The sequence below is a fragment of the Humulus lupulus genome, chromosome 1 (genome assembly GCF_963169125.1).
Source record: "Humulus lupulus chromosome 1, drHumLupu1.1, whole genome shotgun sequence".
Classification (NCBI taxonomy): Eukaryota; Viridiplantae; Streptophyta; class Magnoliopsida; order Rosales; family Cannabaceae; genus Humulus; species Humulus lupulus.
Genome location: NC_084793.1, coordinates 15,845,817 through 15,857,630, shown reverse-complemented (window position 1 = coordinate 15,857,630; position 11,814 = coordinate 15,845,817). Strand labels below are relative to the sequence as shown.

The following is an 11,814-nucleotide window of genomic DNA, read 5'->3' as shown; positions in this document are numbered from 1 at the left end:
TTATTTTTTTTTAAAATAACATATTTTAGTTTCTACAAGCATAAATTAATGAACAAATGGTGAAAATAATGTTGAAAAACTAAGAGTTGACTAATGATTATTATGATTCTTTTGTAGTATATTATAATATATGTGATGATCATTATAAAAAATAAAAACTAATAAAGAATAATTATGAAGTAAAGGGAAGAATTATTATTATTAGTCGACAATTTTGCATTTAATGAAAAGTTAAAAGATGAGGAAAAGAATTGTATCAAAAGTTTTATTTTGGAGAGTATACTATTTATTATGTTTTGTTTTTTTATATTTTGGAGACCAGATATTGTTAAATTGATTTTATTATTTAATTAAATAAATTGGTTTTATTCATTTTATTCATTTTATTAATATTTAATATTTTATTAAATAAATTTTAATTAATATAATTATTTTTAAAAAAATTATATTATATGCCTTCAGCGACGATATATTGTCACAGTAGGGTACTCGCTGAACATGAAAATCTAAGATATATTTTGTGATCCTACAGCGACGACATGCCGTCACTAAAGGCATATAAACCCACACACTCTACAACAATGATATGTCATCACTGTAGATGTGGGCGGTCGACGGACCTACAATGACAACATGTGGTCGTTGTAAGAGTTTTTGAAATTCAAATTTTCAAATTTTGCAACCCTCTACAGCGACGACATGTTGTCGCAATATCCCAGTCCAACAAAAAAAAAAGGATTTCCTACTGCGACGATTGCATTTTATCATCGTTGTAGATCGCTACACATACGGACCTACAACGACGCCGTTTTGGCGACGCTGTAGAGGCTTTTTCTTGTAGTGAACCCTAAAATAATTTCCTAACATCCTAAAGTATCAACTTTAATAGCAATAAAAGTAAAAACACCCTAATAACTATTATTTAAAAAATATTTATGTAAAGTTATTTGCTACATTAATTTACTTTTTAGAGTTATTACCACATATTTATGCACAATTAGTGAGTAGGGTTCGGGATGGACACTTCACTATATATGTAATTATTACTATATAAAGGTATATTTTAATACAGACTTAAAAATGTTTATAAGTTATTAAAATGTAGAGGTTATTTCTATTTAAAAATGGTCTAAGTTAAGACCAAATTTTTATTATAATATTATATATGTTATTCTTATATAGAGTAGTATGCTTATTTAAAAGTTCTACTGACAATTGCATAAAATTAGGTTATTATTTTTTTTAAAATGACATATTTTAGTTTCTACAAGCATAAATTAATGAACCAATGGTGAAAAACTAAGATTTGACTAATGATTATTATGATTCTTTTGTGCATTTTTTTAGTATTTTATAATATTATATTATGTGATGATCATTATAAAAAATAAAAACTAATAATGAATAATTATGAAGTAAAGGGAAGAATTATTATTATTAATCGACAGTTTTGCATTTAATGAAAAGTTAAAAGATGAGGAAAAGAATTGTATCAAAAGTTTAAAAGAATCCTATTATTTAGGAAAATAAAAAATGTGGCAAAAGAACTAACTTAATTATATTATACTCTAAGAACCATATATATCAATCTGAGAAAGCATTTATATAGTTGAAGATTAATTGATTCTGAAACAAAGAATGTTGTAGTATTGTAGTACGTACGTACTTCAGAAATTAAGCTGGATGTGATGATGAGAGAGACACACACAAACTTAAATTATGAAGAAAAAAAAGGCATCGAAAGACAGTAAAATTTTGTTTTACAGATCATTATAAGTACACTACGAAACTTGTAGAATATAAATATAGTACTTAATAAATTTGACCAAATTCTTTTCTGTCTGGATGCACCTTCTTAAAATGAATAAAGCTAAAAAAAAAATCATATATATATATATGCCTTCATAGTCACGTAAGGAGTAGGTTCCTTTAGGAATTTTATATTCACATTGTGTTGATCTAAAGTAAATAAACTAATAACAAAGTAGTAAAGTTACATTCTCTCTCTCAGCTTTTTTATACCATATATTCTTAAGATTATATATTCAGCAAGATCACTAACTTTGAATGCATTCCACTCAAAGCAGCGCCTAGCTAGCTATTTGCTGCTTCCTCAGACATTCAAACCCCTTAGATCATGATATAAATATATATATAATATCCTAGAGAGAAAAACAAGCCCCCAAAAACTATATAATATAATATATGGTAACTTTTTTCAATGCACATATAATATATAATATATATAGAAGAGTCACTATTATATCAATTGTAACTCACTTATGTCATGTTTGGAATTTGCCTATTGGTTTATTTTTTCAACCCTTCTTTTCGTCTTTAATTATACACACACTCAGCTACCACTTTCTCACTTTAATTTTCTAGCTATAGTTCTCTTCGTTTTTAATTTCAGATCTACCTTACTGAAACATCATTATCTTATATAAGGTATTGAAGATCGAATTAGAAGAAAGGCTTCATGCATTTGTATTATTATTATTAAGTCAGTTTTATTATTATTTGTATTTATTGTGAAGCTTTTGTTTGAGAGTATTAAGACTATTATTACTACGTTGTACTAAAAAAACACAAATGTCGGGGTTGGAATCAGCTGGACCAGGTTCTCGTTACAATATCCACCAACTCCTTGGACCGGCCGATCTTCAACTCAATGATTCAAACCTTAACAACTCACCCACCGGTAATAACGACCAACCCTCCTCCGACGCACCAACCACAAGCTCAGGCGGCGGTGGCTCCTCCGGAAGGCGGCCACGGGGTCGTCCTTCCGGCTCCAAGAACAAGCCGAAGCCACCGATATTCATAACTAGGGACAGTCCTAACGCTCTCAGATCCCACGTCCTGGAAATCTCAGCTGGCTCCGACGTCGTTGAGGCCGTGTCTAGCTACGCTCGCCGCCGTGGGAGAGGCGTCTGTATCCTCAGCGGCACCGGAGCTGTCACTAATGTCACCTTACGTCAGCCCTCGGCTTCTGGAGGAGTGATAACGCTCCACGGCCGGTTCGAGATTCTTTCGTTGACCGGAACTTCTCTGCCGCCGCCGGCTCCTCCGGGGGCAGGTGGGCTGACTATATACTTGAGCGGCGGGCAAGGGCAGGTGGTCGGGGGAAGCGTGGCAGGGCCCTTATCAGCTTCTGGGCCGGTGGTTTTGATGGCGGCTTCGTTTGCTAACGCGGTGTTTGACCGGTTGCCTCTGCCGGAGGAGGTGGAGGAGTCTACGGTGCCGACCACTTCGCAATCGTCGGGGGTGACAGGTGGCGGTGCCGCCGGCGGAGGAGGAGGTGGCGCTGTCCCTTTCTACAATTTACAAGGGAATTATAGTAGTACTAACAGTGCCCTAATTCCTGGTGATCAACAAGGGTTTGGTTGGGGTGGCAATATTAATACTACTACTTCCTCAAGGTCACAATTTTAGTTTGTGTATATATATATAGTACTACTCTATATATATACCTATTTATTTCTTTTTCTTTTTCTTCTTTTTTGAGAGTTGTGGATTATCATCAGAGAAAGATATATGGAAGGTGGTCATCATGATCAAGAATTATTAATAGCTTGGAATTTGATCGACCGAAATCATCAGTAAGTAATTAATTAACAGTTTTATGTACGAAACTTTAATTTATATTATTGGTGAGAAGATGATGATCAAATTTCTTTTCTTCTTTTTCTTCACTGGCGAATTGGCTTCAATTTGTTAATGAATTGCATTATCAAGTTTGTTGAAATTATTGACTTTAAATTTGCGGCTATTGATATATGTGTATTATTTGTTAATTTCCATTTTCATATGATCTATATGTTTTCTTTCCAAACAGCCCTGACATTATTATTTTAATGGAATTAAAGTTTAAAAGAATTTGGTATATCTTGGAGAGTGTAATGTAGTAGAACCCCACTAGTCTAGTACTATATATTTTGAGCGTGCATGTGGGGGGGAAACCCTAATTCCCAAAAGCTGGAAAAGAGATGTAGTCTTAGTTTTGAAACTTGAAAATATGTACTATGCAAGGGTAAAGCTGTCATGTTTGGAACTTTGTGTTCTCTCTCTATATATAATATACTGCTCAAGGAAGTAAGGAACATTTTGCTATTGCTCTGCTAGCTCATAAATATATAAAAGATGCAATATTATGCATTAGTATAGTACGAATTTCTAGTGATAATTTAGTTGATAAATTTTAGTAGTACGAAATTGGGGTACTATAGGGTAGTACGTAATGGAGCCAGAAAATCTTTTTAAGAGGCTATTGTGTATTAAAAGAAATTAGGGTGACTTTATTAGTATTTTTTTTAGAAATAAATTATATTAAAGTATATTTTTGTACTAAATATAAAAAAAAAACGAAGTAAATAAAAATTAGGGGGGCTTGAACCCCAAACTTACTAGCTTTAGCACTGACTATAGGGGTGGTTATGGTCTTTTCAACTTTTCTTTTCTACATTTTAATAATAGAAAAATCCTTTAAAATTAAAAAATAATTTCTATATATCTGTACATATATTAGTATAATTTTAATTAAAAAAAATTGGAACTGTCTATATATTAATCATGACTTCATTATTCACTTACTATTTCTCGGTTTGTAGATACATAGTATGAAATGAGACCAGATTACATCCAAAATCTCCATTTATATATATAGATTGAGCGACAAACTAAACCTTGTTCTTTATTCTTTAGAAAAGCTAGACCTTATTATTTCAAATGCTTTTAGAGACAATCTTGAACTCTGGAAGAATATGACAATTAATGCTGGGGGGAATTTTGAATACATATAATCGATGTTTTTTAATAATAAAAAAAAAATCATAGAACAAGTTCCTTAAAAAAATGATATTTAATTCTAATTTGTGAGTTGAATATTCTGTGAATGTCAAGCAAATTTCTGTCTTATATACATGCACATCTAAGTATATGTATACACACTAGTATATAGGCACGTATCACCCGTTAATTGAAACAAAAAATGAAATGAAAAAAAAAAGCATAATTAGCTGTATAGTAAATATGTTTTACTTTTTAAAAATGAAATTCTCATTAATTAATTCTAATAAAAATTATCATATAATTATACAGACAAAAATTACAACACCCCTTCTCTTAAAATAATTAGGAAGTGTTAAAAGGGAATACAATTAATATGTCTAAATTGACATAATAATTATAATATATATTAAAATATATGTATAGTCTATATTATAAAAGTCTTCATTAAAAGTTACAATTCTATAGATATTTTTTAAAATTAAGTATACAATTAAGAATTACTAAATTAAATACAAAAATCAAGAACTATGCTAACTGTAAAATATATGAAAAAATTATAATGTAAATTATTTTTGAATAAATAATGACATTTTACCGTATTAATAAAACACACATATGGTGGTTTATCTAAGTTGGTTTCTTAATAATAATAATAATAGAGATGTAGAATGAATATAGAGAAAATAAATAAAATAATCACTATTTTATAATTATTAGTGTGTTTATAGAAAATAGAAAAAGACAAAAGAAATGAGAAACATAAAAGAATAAGGTGATGTTTAGTTGGGAGAATGTAATGGAATGAAATTAAAAAGAATTGATTTATTCCATTTTGGTTGTATTTTTTAGTATTGGAATGATATTTTTACTATTTTGGTGGAATGACTATTCCATTTGAAAATGTGAGGAAATATCATTCCAATGCAATATTTAAAAAATATATTTTTTTATTCATATTAACTTTTATCCTATTCTATTCTTATTCATTTTTTCATTCTCATTCTTATTCTTCAATTTTCATTCTCTTCAACCTAACGTGACCCGACAAAAAAAAAATAGTATGCTTTCAAACAATGGACAAATAATACAAAACAACAAAAAGTAAAAATTACTAAATAAACATTATTCAATTTAAGTATTATAATATTATATTAGTTTGTTAAAGGATAAACATTAAAAAAAAACGGTAAAATTGGTATGCAAAATGTCCTCCTTCACCAATCCATGCTTCCATACACTATAGTTGATACATGTTTTGATGGATCGGTTAATTAAGATTGGCATGCTCATCACTAATAAATTCTTCCTCTCTAGTCTATACGTACCATAATTGACATCTCATAACACTTTTTTTTCATACATTTATATGTATACAAATATTGAAAACAAAAAACAAAATTTTGTTAGAAATTTACCAATTGTGTACTAACAATAAATAAGTTGCATGCGCATTACAACCTTTTCAAGTACATATTGCAAGTTGAACTGATGTTCCAGCAAAAAGAAAAAAAAAGTACATGTGTATTATGTACTACCAATATGTCCGAGAGCAAAAAAATATATATATTGGTAAGTTTGTGAAATTTGATCGAAATTAATTTTTGTAATAACCAGAACGAGGCTAGTTAAAAAAATTATAAATATAAATGTACTAGTTTTTTTTTCTTCTTGAAAATAATACAAAAAGGCTTCTTCTGTCCTAATTTTTAAAACCTGGTTTTTGAACGGAAAAAAAATATGGTTTTTAATATTTTTTTAAACTATTCTTTTATTTATAATATAAGCATTTTTAAAATTTTAAAATTTCAACCAAAATTTATTTTCGCTAGATATTTAGCAAAAATGCACATTGGACATGCAAATCAGATCAACTAATTGGTTTGATCTTTTTTGAATGACCTTATTTATGAAGATATTTAGAAAATATGCCATACTAATTAGGTTCCTTCATAAATCAAATAGAGTTCTTATAAATATATATATACATACATATTTATATACAGAGAGAAAAAAAAAAAAAAAAAAAAAAGGTCATGAGTATGCATATGCATGCACATTGTTATTTATTTTCTTTTGTTTTTGGTTTGTTTTTCCATTCCAAAATTAGAGATTTCAAAAGCATTCATTTCGTGGTGTGGCAGCAACCTACTAAAGAGAAAGGGCATGTACTTGGAGTCAAGGGTTGAGAAATGAGAATGAAGATAGGACTTGCAAAATTCGCTGATATATTCCTTAATTTTTTCCTCCTTAAAAAACGTATTGCCTCATTCTAAAAACAGCCATATAATAGCCCTCCTCCAAATCATGACTTGGTCTCTCACCGTAAATATAATAATCCCTTCTCTTCTTCCCCCATTTTCTTTTCCCATTATTTCTTAATTATTCCCCACGTACGTAAATTAACCGCACACCCTTCATCAATAATATCTCTCCTTCTATTTACACACACATTTCTTCTTCTCTTCTCTTTCTGATGACCAACTCTCCCTCTAATATGGAGTAGAAATTCCATGACAAATCTATTGATCATGATACACCGTAATGCATTCTGTCATATTAATATGGCAGTTTTCCCATCTGGGTGATTTTCTTCAACAAAACATTTGCATATACTTATCGTATTAATCAAAAAAGAAGTTCCAAAGGGGTATAGTAATCAACCTCATTCATAACAATGGCGTCCTTGTCTAGCCAGCCATCAAAAAAGGGCATGCGTAGCTCAATTGGTGGTGGTTCTAACTCTGCAGCCAGTCGTAGTTCTAGCGGCCAAACTGTCAAATTTGCGAGGCGAACATCGAGTGGTCGTTATGTTAGTCTGTCGAGAGAAGACCTTGACATGTCTGGGGAAATCTCAGGAGACTACATGAACTACACTGTCCACATTCCTCCCACTCCGGACAACCAACCTATGGACTCCTCTGTGGCTGTCAAGGCCGAAGAGCAATACGTTTCGAATTCTCTCTTCACAGGAGGATTCAACAGCGTCACACGAGCTCATCTCATGGACAAAGTCATCGACTCCGACGTAACTCACCCCCAGATGGCCGGTGCCAAAGGCTCTGCTTGTTCAATGCCAGCTTGTGATGGAAAGGTCATGAAGGACGAGAGAGGAGTCGATGTTACCCCTTGTGCTTGCAGGTATGTATATAGACAATACAATTTGCTATGCATGTGTATGTATGTATTTGTAACATTTGTATTTATATATTTTTATTGGTTTGTGTGTAGGTTCACAATATGCAGAGATTGCTATTTGGATGCCCAAAAAGAATCTGGTCTTTGTCCTGGTTGCAAAGAGCCATACAGAGTGGGAGATTATGACGAAGACCAACAAGATTATAGTGGCGGAGCACTACAGTTACCTGCCCCAAATGACTCGAAAAGAGAACGTAATAACATGACTATGATGACAAGGAACCAAACTGGAGAATTTGATCATAACAGGTGGTTGTTTGAGACCCAAGGTACATATGGCGTTGGAAATGCTTATTGGCCTCAAGACGATATGTATGGGGGTGATGAAGATGATGGTTTTCGTGGAGGCATGATGGAATCCACCGATAAGCCTTGGAAGCCTTTGAGCAGGAAAACTCCAATCCCAGCAGCTATCATTAGTCCTTATAGGTTAGTATATGACTAGACTAGTCACTTAACTTAACCACTTTATTTTGTTATTCTATCTTATATGTAGGATAAAAATAATAAGCTTTAATTTTATCATTCTATAGGTTGTTGGTTGTTGTTCGATTAGTGGTGCTGTGTTTTTTCTTGCAATGGAGATTAGTTCATCCAAATGAAGAAGCAGTATGGTTGTGGCTAATGTCAGTGGTGTGTGAGTTATGGTTTGCCTTCTCTTGGCTCCTCGATCAGATTCCTAAGCTATGTCCGGTTAACCGCTCCACCGATCTCGTCGTTCTCCATGATAAATTTGACATGCCCTCTCCATCAAATCCCACTGGCCGCTCGGACTTACCAGGCGTTGATCTATTCGTTTCGACAGCTGATCCTGAAAAAGAACCACCTCTTGTCACTGCCAACACTATCCTTTCGATTCTAGCCGTTGATTATCCAGTGGAAAAGCTAGCATGTTATGTCTCTGATGATGGTGGTGCTCTTCTTACTTTCGAGGCAATGGCAGAGGCTGCAAGCTTTGCTGATTTATGGGTTCCATTTTGTCGAAAGCACAACATTGAACCTCGAAATCCTGAGAGCTACTTCAGCTTAAAAGTTGACCCAACTAAGAACAAAAGTCGAATAGATTTCGTAAAAGATAGGAGGAAGATCAAAAGAGAGTATGATGAGTTTAAGGTGAGGATAAATGGGCTTCCAGATTCGATCAGAAGAAGGTCAGATGCATTCAATGCAAGGGAAGATATGAAAATGTTGAAACACATGAAGGAGAGTGGAGCTGATCCTTTGGATGCACCGAAGGTCCCCAAGGCAACATGGATGGCTGACGGCACTCATTGGCCTGGAACTTGGGCTGTCCCCACTAGTGAACATGCCAAAGGTGACCACGCAGGAATTCTTCAGGTAATAAATTTGTCGATACATCTTTTCTTTACTAATCCCAAATCCTAATTATTCTTCAAACCCATCTTCATTGATTAAACATTATAAACAATGGATAGGTAATGTTGAAGCCTCCTAGTAGTGACTCATTAATGGGTGGTGCTGACGATAAGATCATAGATTTCACTGATGTTGATATACGGCTGCCAATGTTTGTGTACGTATCTCGTGAAAAACGACCAGGTTATGATCATAACAAGAAAGCTGGTGCCATGAATGCATTGGTACGAGCTTCGGCGATTTTGTCTAATGGCCCTTTCATACTAAACCTTGATTGTGATCACTATATCTTCAACTGCAAAGCCATTCGTGAAGGAATGTGTTTCATGATGGACCGAGGAGGCGAGAACCTCTGCTATATTCAGTTCCCTCAAAGGTTTGAGGGCATTGATCCTTCTGACCGTTATGCCAATCACAACACTGTCTTCTTTGATGGAAACATGCGTGCCCTTGATGGAGTTCAGGTACTAAAGTAATACCACTATAATGTGAGTCTTCCATGAAACTCATTTGTAAAACTTAGGCATAACAATTATCTTAATTGATGACTCTACAGGGACCAGTTTATGTGGGTACTGGATGTATGTTCAGGAGATTTGCTCTATATGGTTTCGACCCACCACAAGTAGATAGGATCCAAAAGCTTGAGTCGCCTGAGACACATCCATTAACACCTAGTGACTTTGATCCTGAACTTGATGTGAACCTACTACCTAAGCGTTTTGGAAATTCCACAATGCTGGCTGAGTCCATACCCATCTCTGAGTTCCAAGGACGCCCTCTTGCCGATCACCCGGCAGTTAGGTACGGACGGCCTCCCGGTGCCCTTAGAGTTCCTCGCGACCCACTTGATGCCACTACTGTTGCTGAAGCAGTCTCAGTCATTTCATGTTGGTATGTTTTCCCTTTCGTTCTCTTTTTCATCATTTGAATTTTCCCATTACTGTAGTAAACATTCTCTCAGACATTTCATCGAACAGGTACGAGGACAAGACTGAATGGGGAGACCGCGTCGGTTGGATCTATGGTTCTGTCACCGAAGACGTTGTCACTGGTTACCGTATGCATAACCGTGGATGGCACTCGATATACTGCATCACCAAGCGTGATGCCTTCCATGGCTCGGCTCCGATAAACCTGACGGACCGACTTCACCAGGTGTTGCGTTGGGCCACAGGCTCCGTTGAGATCTTTTTCTCGAGAAACAACGCTTTCTTGGCAACCAAACGTCTCAAATTCCTGCAACGGTTGGCTTACCTCAACGTCGGAATATACCCTTTCACCTCAGTTTTCCTCATCGTCTACTGCTTTCTTCCGGCGCTTTCACTCTTATCTGGACATTTCATTGTCCAAACTTTAAACGTCGCATTCTTAGTCTACCTACTCATCATCACAGTATGCCTAATCGGACTAGCAATCTTAGAGGTGAAATGGTCAGGCGTGGGGTTAGAAGAATGGTGGAGAAACGAACAATTTTGGCTCATCTCTGGTACGAGTGCTCACTTAGCCGCTGTGGTTCAAGGCCTACTAAAAGTAATCGCTGGAATCGAAATCTCATTCACTCTAACCTCAAAATCCGCCGGAGAAGACAACGAAGACATATACGCCGATTTGTATCTAGTGAAGTGGACCTCGTTGATGATTCCACCGATCGTGATAGCTATGATTAACATTATTGCCATAGTTGTTGCGTTTTCAAGAACAATTTACAGTACTGTTCCAAAATGGAGCAAATTCATTGGAGGAGCCTTCTTTAGCTTCTGGGTATTGGCTCATTTGTACCCATTTGCAAAAGGGTTGATGGGAAGAAGAAGAAAGACGCCGACGATTGTGTTTGTATGGTCTGGGCTCATCGCCATTACTCTCTCTTTGCTTTGGGTTTCCATTGCTCCACCCAGTGGGAGCACTCCAGAAGCTACAACTGGAGGAGGAGGATTTCAGTTCCCTTAATATGCCTCCCAAAAAAAATTAATTTTATTGGTTTTGGTTTTTATTTTTTATATTTTAGTCGAAAAAAATATATTGGAGTTAACATGTATAATTGATTAACTTGTATAATTTTAGGAATTGAAACTAATATCAGATTCTTTGTAAAATTCAGTAATGAAATTCATTTGAATTTTTTTTTTCTTTCCAGAAAGAGCCATACGACCTAGATACGTTTAATATCATTAGATTTTGAGATGATATAGTTAAAATTTAAAATAAGTGTTCGAAATAAAAATAAAAATGTATATAAATATTTATAATTTTATCATACATTTTAATTTTAGTCATTAAATTATGTATTTTGACAATTATTTTTTGTATTATATATTTTATAAAATAATTCAAATAAATTTTTAAACTTAATTTTGATGAAAAAATATTGAATATAACACATTTATTGGACAAAATTGTTTATTTTTGTTCTGAGTTGTTAGTTTGGTGAATTATTTGAGATTTTAGTTC

General features: G+C 33.9%; 2 protein-coding genes across 2 annotated transcripts; both read left to right on the top strand.

The window, feature by feature from the left end:
• The first annotated feature begins 2,080 nt into the window (after window positions 1-2,080).
• On the top strand, window positions 2,081-3,435 carry LOC133786753 (AT-hook motif nuclear-localized protein 25-like). Its single transcript, XM_062225498.1, has one exon. It carries the CDS (start codon window positions 2,593-2,595, stop codon window positions 3,433-3,435), a length of 843 nt encoding a protein of 280 aa, XP_062081482.1. The 5' UTR covers window positions 2,081-2,592.
• Window positions 3,436-7,442: 4,007 nt separating this feature from the next.
• On the top strand, window positions 7,443-11,452 carry LOC133786769 (cellulose synthase-like protein D4). The gene is made up of 6 exons (XM_062225499.1): window positions 7,443-7,929; window positions 8,020-8,415; window positions 8,520-9,324; window positions 9,423-9,827; window positions 9,920-10,257; window positions 10,344-11,452. Exons 1-6 carry the CDS (start codon window positions 7,466-7,468, stop codon window positions 11,311-11,313), a joined length of 3,378 nt encoding a protein of 1,125 aa, XP_062081483.1. The 5' UTR covers window positions 7,443-7,465; the 3' UTR covers window positions 11,314-11,452.
• Window positions 11,453-11,814: the final 362 nt, after the last annotated feature.

What these genes read in the sequence shown, in the direction of transcription:
- LOC133786753 (XM_062225498.1), top strand. Translation starts at nt 2,593, where the DNA reads ATGTCGGGGTTGGAATCAGCTGGACCAGGTTCTCGTTACAATATCCAC.
- LOC133786769 (XM_062225499.1), top strand. Translation starts at nt 7,466, where the DNA reads ATGGCGTCCTTGTCTAGCCAGCCATCAAAAAAGGGCATGCGTAGCTCA. An exon ending in GTGCCCTTGATGGAGTTCAG is followed by an intron (nt 9,828 to 9,919) that starts GTACTAAAGTAA and finishes ATGACTCTACAG; the next exon opens with GGACCAGTTTATGTGGGTAC. An exon ending in GTCTCAGTCATTTCATGTTG is followed by an intron (nt 10,258 to 10,343) that starts GTATGTTTTCCC and finishes TTCATCGAACAG; the next exon opens with GTACGAGGACAAGACTGAAT.